An 18649-nucleotide genomic window follows, 5' to 3' on the forward strand; every position below is an offset into this window, starting at 1 on the left:
ATGGTTTAGAGTCATGTATGGCTCAGCGAAGACTAGTGCCGTGCGCATGCGCGAGCGCGTCGCTAGTCCGCTGCGGAAGCCATCACCGTCAGCTCGCTGTATGAAGTCGCCAGAGAGGACAGCGTTTCACGCGCATCACTTCCGTGTATCTCTGTTGATGCGTGTCGCGTAGTCGGTCCAGGGGTGAGGAGGTGTCGAAGAAGGAGGCGTGGTCTGGCGAAGGAAGCGGCCCCGCTGGCCGCCGAGGATGCTTGCGGAGATGGCTCGGGCTCGGCGGTCGCGCCAACGTCACCATCCCTCTGCGCGTCTTTGTTCTTCTTCCAGCCTCATCTTCATCGCGTGTTCATTACTACGCATACGTGTGGCATTCGATGACTTGACGACGATGTCGAGTCAGCCGCTGCGATGTGGTGCGAATGAGGTTTGTTCGGTGCGGCAGGCTCGCGCGGCTGCAGCTCACGTTCTCGGTGGGCTACGAAGCTCAAGGAACGTGGAATGCGATGCGACAGTAAGCTCAAGGCTCGTGGTGCGATAGAGCGATAGTATTCGCGATGCGAGTTCTTTGGTGGTCCGCCACGGATGTCGACCACGGGGCAGAAGCAGTAAGGGTGACCTATGCAATGTCGCGGGGTCCTCAGATGATCGTGTTGATGGTCAGTCCTATCGAGGGCAAGGCACGTACGCGCTCAGAATCTCAGGATTGTCAAAGAAGGTCGGTGCTCCCCGGAGAGTCGTCAGGGGCGGAGGGGCACGGCATTTGCCACATCAATCGCGTTAAATGTTTGATTCACAATCAGATGGGCTGACTTTAGCAGACTTCTCGATCCATCGGTCATGGCATACTTCTATCGACTCACAGCAATGTCGTCAATAACCAGTCACGTTGAGAGTCACATCACAGTACAGCGATATCTGTGGACGTCGCAAGTGCCCGTAGCAGGCTACACATCCGAACTCACATACTATCCATGTTATCGAGGCTATCTGTGTCTGCCACATACGTTTCTGGTACTATTATTGCTACATGGGTGGCACAATGTCTTCCCTACCTGAAGCTAAGCTTCAGCGTCAATAACATCCCAACCCGTTGTCCGCGTCGCCCTTACAGTTCGTGACCAAGCTACGCGACTATTGGCTCCCCATAATCTCCTGGCTGCCTTCCCTACTTCTTGTTCTCGCCGTCTTGATCTTCGATGTTCTCCAGCCTTCGCCGCGAAGGGGACCCTGTCGATCCTTCCGGGTCTTGTGACCTTGACGACGGTTGCGCGGGCGATCTTGTAGACTGTTGACCTGGCTGCTGATGGGGAGAAGGTCGGGCTGGGGTCTGGAAATGCGCAGGATGTGGGCCAGCAGGCCTTCGGCGAGGATGAGGGAGATCCGGCTCAGGCGAAGCCTCCTGGCGCGCAACCTGGCGCTCGAAAGCTGCCTGATTCGCTTGCCGGTGGAAGGGAGTCATGGCCGCCATCGAAGACCCAAATTCGCCAGGGTCAGAGTTGTCACCAATCGTCTGCGTCGTCTGAGGAGGCAGTTGCGGAAAGGAGCCGATACCGTAACCAAAAGGGTTTGATGGGGGAATGCCCAGCTGCTGAACAGCGTTTCTACGCAGCACTGGTGTGAATGGACCTCGAGGCGGAATTTGGCCACCAGCCCCAAACCTGTTGCCGACTCCAACTTGAGCCTGAGCGACCGCGGATGACGTCTCTGTATTCCTGTGCGCCGCATGGTTCTCTTGAGCGTCGGAACGGCGCCTGTGGTACTCGTTCCTGGTCTGATCTCGCAACACTTCGCCGGCCCGAGCCAAGTCGCTTTCGAGGCCTCGAGATGTACCGCGTGGGGGTGTTTGCGGATCTTGTGGACGAGAAGGTGTTTGCACTCGAGGTGCTCGGAGCGGCGTTGGTGGACCGTCCACTCGTCGGCGATACCTGAGTACAGGTTCTGGAGCGGCGGTCATGTCGCCCTCGCTTTCTTCGTCGCCTCCATACCCGCTGGTCGCCTCGCGGCCCTCTTCAAGCAAGTTTTCGGGCTCGTGTCGGCTGCTTGAAGGCACGCGCGAAGCACGCGGCGGGTTGTCTTCGTCCTTGGTATTTTGAGGACGCATCGCGGAGCTTGTTGCAGGTAATAGCGCAATGAAGATGTCGTCGGGATATAGGTTTGAAGGACTCTGAAGAAGATTGGAGAAAGTGATGCGGTGATCCAGCGTCGTGGTTGAGCGAAGCCTCAATGTGGGGTAATGGAAAGTGAATATATACGCGAGTTTCAAACGCATCGGTCATCTCAAGTCAGGCCAGACTTCCAGAGCTCTGGTGACCCAGGTCCACCGAGTCAGCCCCAAAGCGTTCTTTTACAGACCTCTATGCGGCGACAGACCTACGAGAGACGTCAACGACATCCTCGCGACCTAGCGTCGGGGGCTACTATGCACTCATTACTTTTATCGAGGAAGGAGCTGACAGAACGGACTGGGAGACGCTCATATCAAGTACGATCGCCTGCTTGTTGGTTTTTACTAGAAGATGCTAACAAACTATCTTGTGTCAAGCAACAAGCGTGTAGTGCCCATACATCATCCTTCCCGATACAAACTTCAACGCCACATCTCAGACTTCTGCCAACATCGTACTGGACACAATGCGACGAAGAAATCGATACTTGTCCTAGCTCCCGAAATCTGGCCACATACTCTACATGTCCTCTAGGCCAATAAGACTTCTTCCTACTTGTTCCTGGTGGACCGCCTCGGCTGTCTACGTACCGTCGACGGCTCAGGCTCCTTCTTCCTGTCTGCAGGCTTCGGCATATGCTCGCGGAGATACTCGTCATAGTCCCTTCGTGCCTTCATCGCATCCTCTAGACTCACTACCTCAGCTTCTTTGTTGCCAAGTTTCGGTAGCCCTTTGTTGTAAAGTGGAAGCGCTGTCTCGTATTCTTCTCTGGTGTCGAAAGAGAAAGACCGCCAAAGATTGTCTCTTGACTGCTTGATCAGATGCGAGTGGAGTTTTTGAAGGTCTTCGCGGTACATCTGTAGTGCGAGGTCTTCGTCAGGGGCTGACATGTCGCTCAGCACGGAGGTGTCTTCGAGATCATGGATAGGATCGTCTTTGGCGCTGGCTTGGGGAGCGTCTTCGATACTGTCTTCAACATCGCCTTCAGCATTGTCCTGAACGCCGTCCTCAGCACCATCCTCATCGTCATCCTCGAGAACGTTTTGAGGTTCGAAATGGAGATCGTCGCTGCCTTTGTCTTCAAGGTCGTCTTGCAGATCATCTCCGAAATCGTCTCCGTCAACATCTACAAGGCGCTCCTCGAACCTTTCAGCGAAATCGTCGTCAACTTCCATCGGCCATGCATCCTCCGCGGCTAGTGAGAAGTAGGCGCCTCCAGCGCCCGTTGGCGCTGCGAAGCCCTCGTCAACCCCAGGAAGTCCAGTTCCCGGTCCAGAGCGGCTGGTCGAAGGCTCCTCGACAGATTGATAGTCGTCGTCAGGCGGGGCCTGAAGACGGTGGACCTTGCGATCGGGGCGTGCAGGAGGCTGAGGACGTTGCGGCCCTGTCGCGTTGGGTGTTCGACTGAGCGCCTCTAACCAATTACTTCGCGGCTTTGGTGGTCTGGTATACCAGTATGACGGACCGCCGAGGTCAGCAGTTGGCTCGTCAGGTACCTCCTGCCACTTGGCAGCCGGCTTGAAGTTTCCGTCGTTGCCTCTCACAAGTGGCGTCACTTCCTTGATGTCCACGAAAGTCTCCACCCTCGGCTTCCCTGTACCACGCTCGTAATGGTTGCGCGTCCGTTCGTCGTCCATCTCGCCAGGGTATCTATCGTAGTACGCTAGCGCCCATGGCGAGAGTGACTCTTCATCGTGGTCAGGGCCAGTGCGATCTAAGTTGCGCAGCCAAAACCGTGGTCTGTCTTCCTGGTAATCGAACTCGTCTACCGTGACTCCCCAGCGATCAGCGAGACCGTCGTAGTAGCTTTTCGTAAAGAGACCGTCCTGGGAAGGCTGCGGGGAGGGAGTGCGGCGGGCATCCGGCGATTCGCGTGCAACGTTCGGAGAGGCTGTAGTGTCCTGGATTTGTTATCAGTGTCTGCAAACTGTCTCCGGCCATTTCCACCATACCTTGATTGAGGAAGCGTCCAGCGTAGGGCCTTGGGTTGGGTGATACGATACCCGCCTTGTACCCTCCATTGTTGCGACTGACATGAGATGCTGTTTCTCAGTGCGAGTGGAGGTAAGTATGCGGACAGTCTATTTGTGGTCCGTGTGATCTCTGCTAATCTTCTCGACAGTGAATTATAATGTTTCGGCTGCTGACTCTTTACCCCTGGAGACGAGTATGGCATGTGGCACATGACGAAATGCCTTCCCAGGCTCCGAGTCCAGCGTCTAGAATCTCATGCGCACTTGACGCTACGTGAAGCACGAGGACACGCGAGTTGGATGATCTTACGGCTCCATCGTTTGCGAAGCATGCATGTTTACAAGGCGCTCAAGTCGTCCGCCCATCAATACTTCGGCCCTTACGGCCATTGCGATAGCTTGAATCGCCATTTGGATGTGCAGTGCACATGAGCGTCCGGTCTAGCAAACCATATTCATCAATTGAGAAGATGCCCGAGTTTCTGCTTTGATTACAACGAGCTCTTAGTGGACAAAGGAAGTACATTTTAGTTTCGAATAATCGTTGTTTCATTAGTAGATAAAGGAACAGTGACGTTGTGTAGAGGCTGTTGTGGGTAGTCTGCATACTGGGAAAGACAAGCGAGTCGCGAAGTTTGTAGCACAATTTCGCAAACTTCAGCACGGCACGCGTCCCTATCATCACGTTCCTTGGTCACTGAGGGTCGGCTTTGACATCTTGGCAGCTCGCGTCATGAGTGATAGGATGAAAAACTTTTCCGAATGCCCGACTATACATCAAATCGCTGTGAACTTTTACGCTTCTGCGTTACGCCCCCTAGACCAAGTTGCTGTTATGCAAGAAAAGACATGTAAGTCCCTAGTCATGTATGGAAACCGAGGCGAAAGCTTTGAGCCTCTTCGATTCTCGCGACTGAGGGCGCCATGATGGTGCACACACAGTCTCTTCACCACCGTCGAGCTTCCGCTTGGCGCGCGGCCCACGCAAGTTCTCAAGAGCCTCTCGATCTTCCTTGACCAAACCCTCGAACATCTTCCTGCTATGTTCATCTCCCAGGTTCAGGGAACCTCCAATGGCCGAGCATGCATTGGCAAGAGCTGCGAGATCGTTCATGGACACATAGCGGGCGAGGAGTGTCTGGACTGTGGAGAGCCGCATCACGGAGACGAATCCGATTTTGTTGTTGGCCAGACCCCGGATCTCTGTCGTTTTGAAGCTCGGAGAAGCCTTCACACTATCCTTCTTCTCGTCTTGCAAGCGTTTGATGCATTCGTCAATGAGAGGGGCACGCTGGAGCTCTTTTGTTCCGGCCGGACAGGTGGCGTGGAAGATTGGCGATGTTGACACAGGTGGGGAGAACGCGCCAACACCACGCGCGGCGAGGACGTCGTGGTCTATAGCCTGTGTCGAGTACTTGGTGTTGGGGCTTGTTACTTCTGGACAATGTTAGAGATGTAGCGCGGACGAGTATGGGGCCTCTGTATCATACCGGGTGGACTTGCTGTGTTGCGAGTCGGCGCTTGATCTATGCTGATGGTAGGCCTTGCATAGCTGTTGCAGGTAGACATGACGTTTCGCATTTTGATTGCCGAATTAGGAAAGGCGAGTCCGTCGTGAACGCTGTTGACGACGTACAGATTGTCACAATTGACTTGCCTGTGCAGTCTCTTGGGTGGCAAGGAGAGAAGAGCACATACGAGACTAACGTTCGGCGGCTTTGTAAATCGAAGCATGACCCGGTGACGCTGTCTGTGCTCCAAAGCCGCCTCGAGATCAAACAATTGCTTAGCGCGCTCTCGGCCCGCCTGGAAAAGATACCCTGTTATATGAAACGCAAGCGACCAATAGGCGATCACGTAGGTGCGGAAGATAGCTTTACGTATGCGAAGTTTTTATATGCTCAGAGATTGCTGGTCAAGTGAGCACACGGCCTGTGACACTGGAGGGTACGAGACAACGACCTCAGTAGGAATGAACCCCAAATACACCAGGAGATACATTTGGTCAGTCACATTCTACATAAACTTACTCTTTGAAATGGAGAAGATGATGTATCTAGAGCATGGATGTTATCCGAGTTCCATCAGGCACAGGATTTTGACCACATCTGCGACGTACTTTCCTTATCGCACAGCATGACTCAGCCAAGGAAATAAATCAGCTAAAGCAACCTTGATCTCGTGCTTATGGACAGGTTTGAAAGGCTGGACGTAGTGACGACGCATTGGATGAGTGGGCCAACCTACCGGTTTCGGAGGAGGTGCCAAGCATTGTTTGGCTACGATGTGCCTCAATAAAGCGCCGTCTTCGCTTAGGCGACCTCGTGTTGAGCTTTATACCGCCTGTACGTATACATTTCACTACAAGGAGGGATAGTTTGGGGGCACAGACCTCGACTGAGCGTCCAGCCATGTCTTTTACTTTGCAACTCACAACATCTGAACCAGACTCCGCTACGCCCCCTTTGGTTCGTTTCAAGATCTCTACAGCCGCGTACAGATCCCTGCATGAGAATCGCACCCATTCTACGAGTGTAGCGCAGTGTCATTGCGACTGACACCGCTCGAACGAACGGCGAACTGCCCAGAGACGGATCTTGATACAACAGGAATTGTATGCGCTACGATTCGCGAGAACAGAAACTCAAAGACTAACAGTCACGGCAGACATAGCTCCTGTTCCATAGCTGGATCAACTATAGTGTGATCCGATGGATTTCCACCCGAACGCCTTGACTGACTTCATCGCCGAGACTCCCACCTCGAGGATGAAGCCGATACTCACAAGAGCCATGATCGAAGCCGACGACTCTTGTATGAAGCACCAGAGCATCGCACCGCTCTTAGCAAGTATCTGGAAGTACAGCTCCAGTCATGTTTCTTCGACACCCACAGCTGTCGAATTGGCTGCCGGCCACCGTTACTGGCTGCCATGCGGATGCCTAGCGGAGGAATGGATAACCTTCTTCACCTTCGCCGAGGGATGGCTCGATTTGGCGCCGCCTGGAGTAAGGTCGGCCTACGAGGAAGACCTGGTCGACAACTTTGGAGTTTGGCCGAGCTTCGCGAGGATCATGCAGGATGAGATCAGTCTGTCCACCCATTATGATTGGTTTCTGCCAGGAGAGTTATCTGAGCAACTTGCTCCCAGTGGCTCGCATTCTCATCACTTGACCCACCCACAGACCCCACGAGTTGTCGAAAAGACCCCATACCCCGAGGTCGCCGGAGACCCTTCAAACGCGACTACGCTCAAAGGTGGATATGGTCAGCCTAACTCGGCGCGCCGTGATATCACAGAAACAACCGGGCTGAGGAGAGGTCTGCTTCAGGGACGACTATCAGGGACCAATCCTCGTGCGCTCCGCCAGTCGTCTGCGGCTCCGGTAGGCTTGTCTGTCCAGTCATTCCCTTTCCCGGCCGTTGTCGCCCCCCAGCGCTTGTCGTCCGCTCATCCTACACAGCATGTACCTCAAGCACGCCCACTGTTAGCACCGGCCCAGTCCGCACAACAGGCGTCTCAGGGAAACATGCAGCCAGCATCGGCTCTAGTTCCAGGCCCTCATCAAGGTCAGTACTCTGTCGCCCAGGTGCCTGTGTTTCCTTTGCGGTCTATACGCAGCGGTACAGCTGCTTTCGAGCAAAACCCGGCGGCTCCGCCAGTTTTCCATCAGCTGCTTCAAGCAAAGGGTATTACCACTGCGGGCTTCAGACCAGGAAGTGAGCTTCCACCGGGTAACAATAACACCGCCTGGAGTGCTGAGCGCATCCGAGCATTTGTGGAGATCGAGGGTAAAAGCATCCAACGACTACCTTCTCTTGCATTTTCAGTACATGGCACTGAGATGACCAACTTCCGGACACCTGCATCCGTTGACATGCGCTGCTGCCCTTTTGAGACGTCGATCGAGGAGATGTTCACGGCAAGTGCAACATCCGTGTGATTCAAGCACATTAGCAAATCACTAACAACGTGGCAGTACTTTCCAAACAGCTGCACGTCCACCCGCGAGACGTGTGTCCGGGCGATGCGGCATTGGAGACCCATGGACATATCCCGCTACATTGTAAGTGTGGCTTCAGATCTTGGATTTTGACAGAAGACTAAGCTAATGCCATTCTCACCAGAACTACGCACATGATACTCAGACACCGGGAATCTGTAGTCGTTCGAAGATCTCGTATCATTTCAAAGCCGCTGAAGAGTGGCAAGAGGAGCATCCAGACTTCGTTCCCACGGCCTCCCTTCGCAACGTCAGCAGAGACAGCCTCTTGAAAGGCGAGAACAGGATACTGCACGACTTCTTCCTTTACAACATGGGTGATGGTGTGGCTCATCCACCTGCTGGACGTCAAGCGCAATTGTTGACGCGTGTCATCGAGCACGTTCGAAGGGTCACCGGGGATCGCCACGTTCGTCTCAGTCAAGCTGCTGCGTACGCAAGGCAGTACAACATCACAGTACCGGTTAATGAGCAGATGAACGTCACAAACCTAGCTGTGGAGGACCAGTTGCCGTCGCCCGCGAGGCTTTTGGCGATGAAGGCCGACTACTGGAACAAATTCGGCGACCATCCGTAGTTTGGAGTCGCTGATGAGACAGACGAGCGGGGAGTCGTTGGCGCAAGAGCCGCGCAAACAGGTTTCGATACCCAGGTACTAGTGGAGGCGTCTTTTGTTGGTTGTGCCTTCGGGCGTTCAGTAAAAGGTTGTCGGCGTTGGAAGCGGGGCGGCCGATCCCCAGGTTGCGAAGTTTGCCGCCAAGCATGCCCCTGTCCATAATCAGTTTAGTGTGGGAGGAACCTCAAATGGCCGAACAGCTGCAACCACCTCATCTTCGCTCATCCATCATCCGATCACCATCACTCGCAACAATTTTCATCAGACCTTGGAACTCATTGCTCGTTGTGATCTATGCTGCGATGCTCAAGTGATCAAAGCTTAGTAGGTAATCAGGAATCAAGGTTTGCGACGGCTCATGGTAGTATGAGCAAGAATCTGTGATACCATGATTAATACCCATATCAAGTCTTACCCTCGTCTCAAGCTTGCGTCCATTCATCATGTACCGACTGCAACTTTGAAGCCATTTCTTTCTCCGCACATTCTTTACTATCGCGTATATCCTCACTATGCCGGCAAGCACAAAGCCTTCGTGTAGGCTCCATGACACGGTCATGTGTCCATTCAAGTTTCTGTATTTTCGCCACCTGTCATTTGTGCTCGAGCATGCGACTCACAGTTACTTCCCGAAATGGATTAGAGCGTTCTGGCGTTGCGCGGACGACCTCTCCCCCCCACCAAGAGCAGATGGCCTATGGGCTCATGCGAACGCCGAACTCTCGAACAACTCAACCCGGTTGACAAAGCTCTCTACTCATTTATCTTTTGCATAGCGCTTTCAGCCTCGGCTCAAACATTTCTCATCTTCTTACAAAGTTTTGTGTAACATGGATGCACCGGACAGTTTTACGACGAGTAACGGAGCCCGAAGTAAGCTTCCAAATCGCGATTTTTGTTCCTACTGACACGCACTCCAGACCCCCCAGGCAATGCCATGGTGTCTCACCCATATGGAAATCGACCTGTAGCGTCCATGTCGGCCCCGCGCGGCGTCACGTCGCAGATGGCGAACGAGGTCGACCGTAGCGCCCAGCGAGAGCAACCACCTTCTCTTACAGACCTTCCTTGGAACAATCCCGCCGTGACGTACACACCCGCACACTACACGCGTCGAAATCTGCTGCAGGACCGGCTTTTGCAGAGCAACGAATATCATCGCCGGCGAGTCAGGGCAGTCATTGAGTTCTCCAGAGATTTATTGATGCGGCTTGGACAGAACCAGGACGATGACGACCTGATACTATACATGATATCCAAAGATCGCCTTCACGACGCATGGATTGATATCTTCCTTACAACGCCTGACTACTATCTGCAGATGGCACCAGCTGAGATTCAAGAAGTATACCATAAGCAGATTGCATCAATGTCAAATGGGGTAAAGATCAACGAGGAGTATACCCTGGGTCGACCGAGAAAGCGAAAAGCTTCTGAAACTGAGAACGGGGTCCAAGTACTTCGCACAGCTAATGCAGTTAACAATGCTGAAGGACAAGTGCATGAGTCTGGTAAGCGAACCCACCACGAGATCTCCGCACTGGCAGAAGAATCACAGTCTCAGCATCGCTCGTCACTACCCTCCGAGAGTCTACTTTCAGCTTGTTCGTCGCAGGAGCTGGACCGCATCTTAGACATGTTCATGCCAGCTCTGAGCGCTCAAGTTGCTATCCCCACACATGATCCGATAGCGTCTGCGCCAGAGCCGGTGCTCAACGTGATGGCGGTCGCACCGGCAGTGGTAGTAGCACCTCCAAGCCAGCCCGTGATCCCGGTAGCTATGCTTCCAACAGGCGTAGCCCCCCAGCCTGGCTTAGCGGACCCCATTGCTGCTTACATGGCTGGTAACCCCTTCAGAAACACACAAGATATCGCCGGTCAGGGATGTGCAGGCATTGCAATGTCCCGTGGTCAGATCCGTGCCTTTGTCGAGATTCAAGGTAGACCATTGGCAAGCCTTCCACCCGCGGCCAACTCCCACCATCGTCATGAGCTGAGGGGTGTGGCTCCACCAAAAACGGTTGATCCTACCTTGATCAACTGTGTCACGACTGCGCAGGAAATTCTCACTGTAAGTCTACTGCTCCGATCTGAAAAGCGCTCACTGATACTCGATCAGTTTCTTCCATTTCAGACCGTGAACTACGAGCTTTGGGATCGCATTCGGAAGTCCTGGGCCCCAAAGGCGATCGCTGATCTCATAGTGAGTTTTTGAATCTCTTTCCATAAGTCACATATACAAGCTTATGCTTACTTAACCAGGCCTATGTTCGTCAGCTACGCTCGGGTAAGAGCTTCCACCGGACGACCTTCCACCACTATCACGATAACCGACCGGAAGACATACCAGAGCATACTTTCACCACGAACGTACCTTCAAACATGTCACCGAGAGGGAAACTGGACAAAGATGCCCGCACCTGGCCTCTTCACGACTACTTCCTTTACCATCTGGGGGACGGAGTAGTGCATTACCCCGCTGGTCGCAACGCACAGCTCATGACGCACTGCGTTTGGCATGTGCGGAATGTATCCCATGACATGGATGTCAAGATGTCGGAGATCGTCCAGTATGCAGCGAAGCACGGCATATACGTTCCCGCTGCGGATCTGATTCAGCCGGACACAAACGTGGTATTGGAAGACACGCCTTCGCCGGCCTTCCTTGCTATGATCCACAAACATTTTGTGAGCAAGTATGGTAAAAGTTCTGGCGGCATCTAGGAAGCCATACCAGATATTGGAGACGCGGTTTCGTGGCGACCCAGCTATACGAACAGGAGATGGCTTTTCTGTTCAACATTTGCTGTGGTGTCCCACATCAGTGTTCAGGAACGCTCCATTCGCATGACGGACCGGACGCGGATGCTTGGGTTTTCTTCCCCTTGACCTTTCCTTTGGATACAGAGCTATGGAAATGCTACACAGGAGCTGTTTTGGCAGACTGTGACGCGGAGAGTGATGATCAGACGGCGATATTTGACACATCAAGTAAAACTCATGGTGCATTTTACTTTGCTGCCTGCGTAATCCCGTATAGTAATACAATTACTCTCCTGACCCTAGCTAATGACAACGCTGGATCCAAGCGCGTGTGCACGTGCTGTATCTATTCACGTGTCGGTGGGGTTATATACTAAAACCATATGACCGACAGACCCTCTTGACATTACCACAGCTCCAACATCGCCCAAACAAGAGCAAGCGACATTATGAATCAGAATAACGGTAAGCTGCCTCAGTCGAATCCCCGTTTAGCTTGCTTGGGGTTCAATGTACTAATTACGGCCGTCACAGACCTCGCGAATAGTGTGGCGTCTCCTTCAGGTGGCTCAGACTACACGCTGAGTCACATCGTCAGTCACGGCGGTGATAACCCTGCTCAAGTCCAAGACTATCAAGCGTCAGATGAACTGACTCGCAACGGACTGCGCGCTGAGGCAGCGTTCAATACACCCATGGTCCAGCTGATCATCAAGGACTTCTGCGACTTGAGCGAGCGACTGGAGCAGATCGGGGCTATGATTCCCACACAGAGTGGCCTACATTACTGGGTTAGCGACTCCGCCAACGGAAGGGGTATCATCGTTGCCGAGTGTGTCGAACTCTTGAGGTACGCGCCCGGATACACCGTGCGCGTTCCGCGTGACGTGCGATTAGCATTTGAAGCCCTCAACACCCTCGAACTCGTAAACCAAGCTATGTATCACAGCCTCTCGGGGTATCTACGATACCTCGAAGCCCAACAGCCGGCGCAGGCTCTCCAAGCTTACCAACCACCACCACCACCTATTCTACTCAAACGCCAGGACCAGATCGTTGTACCGCAAGGACCTAGAACATCCGGCGTTCGTTCCAGTGGTTCCGCTGGTATCCATCGGTACGAGTGGCCAGAGTCTCGTAAACTTGCCTGGCTTTGCATCACCCCACGTATGGTTCTACCTGAGAAGGCTTTAGAATCCTCATACTGTTCCTTCAACAGCGTAGCGCTGTGGGACCATGTTGACGTCCGACTGATTGGACCCAACATCGAGGTGACTCTTGTGGAGATCGCTGCGGTAGGCTACTCAATCCCTCCCCCATGCGCGCAAAATGAACTGACGAAGGATGCAGTTCTTTCCTCGAGCAGCCTCATGTTGGAGGGCTATCTGGAAGCGCTTCGAAGCGAGCGGATGGAATCTTCATAAGCTGCGTGAGCTGATCGTCAGTACTAACTGCCTCTGTCTTCAAGGACCTTGCTAACGAATCTCAAAGTTCTATTCCCGCCAGCTTAGTGTAGGCGATTTACGGGCCCACTCCGCCGGCAGTATGAAGAAGCATCGACGAGATGCTCGTAGTCACCTCTGCGCCGCCGCCGGTCTTACGCTCTCTGCGATCAATACCGATCGTGTAAACTCAACTACCGAGTTCTGCGATCTTCGCGACTGCTTCCTTGTCAGCCTGGGCGACGGACTAGTATACTGGCCTGGAGGAGCTGATCAGGGGGTGCTGACCCTTGCTGTCTGGCACGCTCGTCGACACGGCCATAATAACGTACGACTATCTCAACTTGAGCGTTACGTCGAACAGGTACAAGAGGAAATGGTTAAACTATATGGTCCTCTTCCACAGCCTAGTCCCCTTGGTCTCTATCAGACTGATTGGGAGGCGCTGGAGCGAATCTTTCCGCAGCAGACTTACGATGCGACTCGGGTTCATGATCCAACCTACGATGTCGTCCGAAAGTGGTGGGCAGCGGGACGGTATTTTCACCAAGACTAAAGAAGTCATGACCGCAAAGACGCTTCAGGAAGATGTACATAGCCAGCCAACAAGTCTTTCTATGCCTGGCTGATGGATGGTCATAGCTGGCGAAAGGTCATGTTAGATATTCAGAGCTGTGCCTACAGCTTACGCTGTGTTCTTAGCGCAATGTTCCATGTTCTATGTCTTCCCACTAAAGGCCTATCTTATCAGTGTCTTTCTTACTGACAATATGCGCATTGCTACCCATTCCAGTAAGCATTGACGATGTCAAAATGGAACTAAGACTAACCTCGTTGGATGCGGAGCTTCACTACGCAGCCTTTTCAGATTGGTTCTCGTACTAGTGTGTTTCTTCCAGCGCCCTTTCTGGCCTGTGTGATACCCGAGGCAAGAATCTGGCTCGAACTCTGCCTCCTCTCCAACTGTACAGACTTTTGCCAGAACCTATACGACGGAAGAGCGATGCGTAAGTTGACACCCCTTGTCTAAAGGTCATGTATTGCGTCAATATACGCAGCGCCTGCACAATGTTGGTAAAGCTCATCATAGCCCTAACTTGAGATCCACAGCGCCTCGCAGAGACACCTATGACGGGTCTCTAGACCTCTTCCAGCGCACAATGCTCGGTATATCTAGCACAACAATGTCGGATGACTACTATGTGAACGCAGTTGCCCCTCCAGGGCAGTATATGCGCCACCAGAGCGAAAGCACCACATGCCTGGATGTACAAGGACTATTCGCAGGCCTAGGGGAGTACGATACCTGCTTTGATGACACGAACTCTCTGGGAGTTGGGGAGGAGAACTTTGGCCTCGAGAGCTGGAACACGGCGTTCAGCAAGCCCGCGATCGTCAACCGTTCACAGTGCACTTCGGAGTGTAACCCTCAATTCCCGCGCGCGACGAACGACCAGGCGACGATCAGCTCCAACACCAACACCGGTAGGTTATATTCAGTCAAAAGATGTGATAATGTATCGCTAATACACGCGCTAGCCTTTCCAGCATACGACTTTGACTATGCGATAGCTTATCCGCATAGGATAGACGAATTCGCGAACGCTACACCGCCCTTCACATACCCGCAGTCGCTTACTGGAGACATCACAGACGCCGGCTTTGATAGTATCAATCAACAAATCCGGAGACGTCCGCAGCTGGGCTTCGACGAGAGGAGCTACGGACAGTTTGCATCCAGATCATCTTCTCGTCTCCAGAAGCCTCGGAATAACATTGCACCTCCGGGGTTCACTGTTCCGCACGATTCAGCTGAACCCTTCCTCTCTCTAGATCGGCTCTACAGCGCACAGTCTCGACTTCTCCCCGGTCTGAAGGGCGCACCGGTGCCAGGTGCGAATTTGCTCAGACTCAGCCACGCATGCTTTCTGGGGACCATACCCCTTCCAGATATGGCATTCCATGCGCCTGGTATGGCCATATCTACAAAGGCTGAGGAAGTACTTCGACGAGCTGTACCAGAGTACAAGGCTGGGGCCCCTTCGTTGGCGGATAAATCTATGTTATCTGGTATGTTGGCCGCCCAGCCCTCTCTTACTATCCTTTGGCTTTTGGTCACTGCCAATAGTCCATATCAATGCACGTCCTCTTCCCATCTAATTAGAATCTATAGGAGATAATTCTCGGAGTGGAGATGATCTCTTTGATGAGCCCTCGTCCCCTATCTAAGTAGATCGAGCACTTGACCGCCTCGAGAGAAGAACACTGTGAAGGAGGACTCTAGTCGGGTAATGGCGAAAGGAACGTGGTTGTCGTTGCTGTGCCACACCAGCATTGAATTCACCGAGTCGGTGAGCGCCGCGCACTGTTTCTAGCTGGGTATGTTGAGAACTGCTTTGTATAGCACATACCACATTAGATCAATCAGACAATGTGTATCTAACCAGAAGATTGGTTCTTTGAAGTTTGTTAGCAAACCCGGTGTATTGGAAACCGAGCACGATCGAGTATATTAACATGATATCGGAGCTGAGCGTCCATAGCACATCCCGTACTCGACGCCTTATAATCTATGGCGACAAAGCTGCGGTGGTTAGGGTCTACCCGTCAAGGCCACTTCTACCGCTCGTATTATTGTCTTTTAAGTGTCTCTTAGCATCGCGATAAGCCGTTTTAGATCTTCTGACCTATTACAACCTTCTGTAGAAGACCGTAGATTGGAAAGCAGGTGGTGGCTGTGAAGGCATCGTAAAGGCTAGCGTAGCCCCTTGGCCGCAACAGCCGAACGCGGACGTTGTACCCTCGTCGACACTTTCTTTCGCCAATCTCAACATCCAATCGCTACTCCGCGCCCTGCTCAACTCGACATACACACAGCAGCCATATGTCACCAAGCTCGCTAGTATACCCATCCAGTGCAATCCGTGACAAAGACATCTGGTAAGACTCGCATGGCGCGCTGGGTCCATCGTCCACTGACTTGCCCGCCTTGCTACAGATACTATACTCCCAAAACCAATCGACTACCTTCAAAGTCCTTGCCGCAACCATCAGCGCGACGGAAGTTACTCCGCTAGGCTCACTGCCATCGCAGCCGAGGAAGTCACCGATGTCGTCGCACCAATACCCCAGTAATTGGGCGCGACACGAAAGCCAATCATCCACCGAGCGAGCCTCTGAGAGCCACGAGCCCTCTCGTACATTGCAGTATCATTCTATCGACGCGATGTGGCCCACCGGCGCAGACGAATTCGTCTTTGGCGCTACCCTCGGCGTAGACGAAGCGCAACAGTCCGCGCATGATCATCAACAGTTCCCTGGCGCTATATACCATGTACTGGAAGATGAAGAGCCAGCATCGTCGTTTCTGTCGCAGTCTATCCGTGATACAGGGACGACCACGCCGGCTACTGACCTTTCCGCGTACGCTTTCGCCCCTCATGAGCCTCCGGGTTTCTCTACGCCTAGAGACAACATGCATCCCACGGGGCAACATTCGCCATATCTTGCTCCACCCACGAGCAGACCTGCTATACCTCAGGTCCGTACCGCGTCCAAGAAAGAACCCAAGAAGACTACGATAAGAGCGCCTAGCAAGGCCAACGGAGTGGCCAAGCCTTACCGACATACAGCAGGCACAAACGTCCAGGCCATCGCCAATTATGACTTTGGAACTGGCGAAATCCATCTTTCAACGTCTGCTAGTCCATCGCACAGCGATATATCACCGCAACTCACCAAATCACTGTCGGACTCACTCGGACCGCGAAGTGACTCGCTGGGCCTGGCAGCAGCAAGCTTGGGCGCCGAGAAAGACAGTCGCAATGACTTGTCAACGCCGCATGTTGAAGCCGACGGAGAGATCTCTGCAGCTATACGTCTTCGAACGCCAAGCGAGTGTCAAGGAGGCAAGAACCTTGCTCGAGCATTGGGCCTCCTTGGAGGGAGAACCAGCCCCATCGGCCCCGGTGTCTCAGGCTTCGACTTCACATTCGCTGACCTTGTCGACGCGAGGGATCGGTTTCCTGGCCAAGTCATCATACATCGAAACGCGCTTCTTGATTCTGAAGACTATAAGTCAGCATTCGAAGAAGACGCACGGCTGAGCCGAGACCGCTGCAATCAAGCCATTCTAACATCCTCTCTTGATGCGTTACCGGCAGACGCCTACCTTCTCGACCTTGGCGGTGGCTTCCAGGTCACAGTCCCACTTGATCCAATGATTGAAGCTACGTTCAAGCAAGGCGGCCAAGGGACCATGCCACCCGAGGGTCTTGTACGTATCGCCACGGAGATGAACATCGACATGAAAGACTACCGTGTTGATGGTAAACCGCACCCGGTATACAGTATGGGCGCCCCAAAGCAGGTCGATATCCGGCTTTTGGGCTCGACACCTATAACTATAGTGGAGATGGCCATTGTCAGTATATAATGATCGCTCAAACGAAGACACCTTAGCTGATGTATCTTGTAGTGGTTTCCTGCGCATGGCTCACTCTGGCCGGACTGGACACAGCGATTTGCTCGAAGTGGCTGGACGCAAAACAACATCGCTGACTTGATTGTGAGTTCAGTTCTCCTTTCCAGCTCTTGTAATTCGTAGGCTAATGCTTTGAAGAACCGCGCTTACAACACCGACGCCGTCGAAGGTGTCGGCCCATCGACAATCAGTCAGCAGACGAATAAACATGGTCGTGAAGCCCGTGAATTGTTGGAATCTTCTGGCCAGGGACAACAGCAGGTCACTGAAAGCGCGGCCCTTCCAGTAACGTTTTTCTCATGCGAGAATTGGACACCGCCTGGCAACGATTACCGACTAGTCGACTACTACGTCCGCGATCTTGCGAACGGCGTCGACCGTGATAACTTTCCTTCCGGTTCAGACAGGGGCCTTCTGACTCAATTGATCGAGTTTGTCGACGACAATCTAGACGAGTGGGCTGATCTCTTGCTCAGTGATGTCCAGTTCATCGAAGATTCGGGTGGTTACTTCCAGACGACAAACCCGGCTTTCGGACCTGGGATGGAGAACCCAGACGAGGAGGCGTTTCGCCGTCACAGGCTGCAATTGAAACAATATCGCAAGACGATGGCGGATTATCGCATCCAGCAAAAGAAGGACAAAGCAAAATTCGCGATGGGGAGCCAAGACCAGGCTTAATGATCAGTAAGGCTGAGTTTTAGACATACCAGCCATTCCAGCCACTGCGATGTCCTCTCCTGACAATTGACGGATGCGTACCATAGATAGATCCGATATCTATCTCACGGAGGTCTCGAAGCCATCACCCAGCTTTCGACACTGCGATAGTCCCATTAGGAGACCGCCATCTAGCCATCGCGGTCTCACGACACGACTCAACCACATGAGGAACACTGTCTTGGGCATCCAGCGACCTTGGCGAGGATCGCAGCGAAGTGTCTCGATGAGGGGTCGTTGGCGCGTCGTCCTTGAGCAACGGAAGAAGGGCTGTCGGAAAATTTTGTTGGTGAAAACACGATTGCGTTGGGATGCGAACTAGGCCGAAAACTGCGACATCGCTCCACGCTATTCGTTCGAAGCCACCAGGTCACATTTTTGCTCCCATTGAGAAGCTTCCCCCCGTCTCAAGGATCAACTAAGCGATGCTCTGACACTGCTCCTCATTTCCTGGTCAGTCACTTCATATCCTGGCGATAATCTGGA

The 18649-nt window shown here is 53.1% G+C and overlaps 7 protein-coding genes across 7 annotated transcripts; 4 read left to right on the plus strand and 3 right to left on the minus strand.

Moving 5' to 3' along the window:
* Positions 1–1162: 1162 nt before the first annotated feature.
* J4E85_008101 (uncharacterized protein) lies at positions 1163–2098 on the minus strand (the record flags this gene model as incomplete). The annotated part of the gene is made up of 1 exon (XM_051472330.1): positions 1163–2098. The coding sequence occupies one exon, from the start codon at positions 2096–2098 to the stop codon at positions 1163–1165; it is 936 nt and encodes a 311-aa protein (XP_051323795.1).
* A 615-nt stretch (positions 2099–2713) lies between these two features.
* On the minus strand, positions 2714–4183 carry J4E85_008102 (uncharacterized protein; the record flags this gene model as incomplete). Its single annotated transcript, XM_051472331.1, has 2 exons — positions 2714–4063; positions 4115–4183. The coding sequence occupies 2 exons, from the start codon at positions 4181–4183 to the stop codon at positions 2714–2716; spliced, it is 1419 nt and encodes a 472-aa protein (XP_051323796.1).
* An 811-nt stretch (positions 4184–4994) lies between these two features.
* Positions 4995–5716, minus strand: J4E85_008103 (uncharacterized protein; the record flags this gene model as incomplete). Its single annotated transcript, XM_051472332.1, has 2 exons — positions 4995–5572; positions 5626–5716. 2 exons carry the CDS (start codon positions 5714–5716, stop codon positions 4995–4997), a joined length of 669 nt encoding a protein of 222 aa, XP_051323797.1.
* Positions 5717–8181: 2465 nt separating this feature from the next.
* J4E85_008104 (uncharacterized protein) lies at positions 8182–8716 on the plus strand (the record flags this gene model as incomplete). The annotated part of the gene is made up of 2 exons (XM_051472333.1): positions 8182–8202; positions 8264–8716. 2 exons carry the CDS (start codon positions 8182–8184, stop codon positions 8714–8716), a joined length of 474 nt encoding a protein of 157 aa, XP_051323798.1.
* Positions 8717–9731: 1015 nt separating this feature from the next.
* On the plus strand, positions 9732–11479 carry J4E85_008105 (uncharacterized protein; the record flags this gene model as incomplete). The annotated part of the gene is made up of 3 exons (XM_051472334.1): positions 9732–10826; positions 10890–10958; positions 11018–11479. 3 exons carry the CDS (start codon positions 9732–9734, stop codon positions 11477–11479), a joined length of 1626 nt encoding a protein of 541 aa, XP_051323799.1.
* Positions 11480–11967: 488 nt separating this feature from the next.
* J4E85_008106 (uncharacterized protein) lies at positions 11968–13516 on the plus strand (the record flags this gene model as incomplete). Its single annotated transcript, XM_051472335.1, has 3 exons — positions 11968–11983; positions 12053–12813; positions 13025–13516. 3 exons carry the CDS (start codon positions 11968–11970, stop codon positions 13514–13516), a joined length of 1269 nt encoding a protein of 422 aa, XP_051323800.1.
* A 628-nt stretch (positions 13517–14144) lies between these two features.
* On the plus strand, positions 14145–18124 carry J4E85_008107 (uncharacterized protein; the record flags this gene model as incomplete). Its single annotated transcript, XM_051472336.1, has 5 exons — positions 14145–14445; positions 14500–15030; positions 15996–17383; positions 17438–17527; positions 17582–18124. The coding sequence occupies 5 exons, from the start codon at positions 14145–14147 to the stop codon at positions 18122–18124; spliced, it is 2853 nt and encodes a 950-aa protein (XP_051323801.1).
* Positions 18125–18649: the final 525 nt, after the last annotated feature.

The sequence above is a fragment of the Alternaria conjuncta genome, assembly GCF_024043145.1.
Source record: "Alternaria conjuncta strain BMP 0040 chromosome Unknown scaffold_12, whole genome shotgun sequence".
Taxonomy (NCBI): domain Eukaryota; kingdom Fungi; phylum Ascomycota; class Dothideomycetes; order Pleosporales; family Pleosporaceae; genus Alternaria; species Alternaria conjuncta.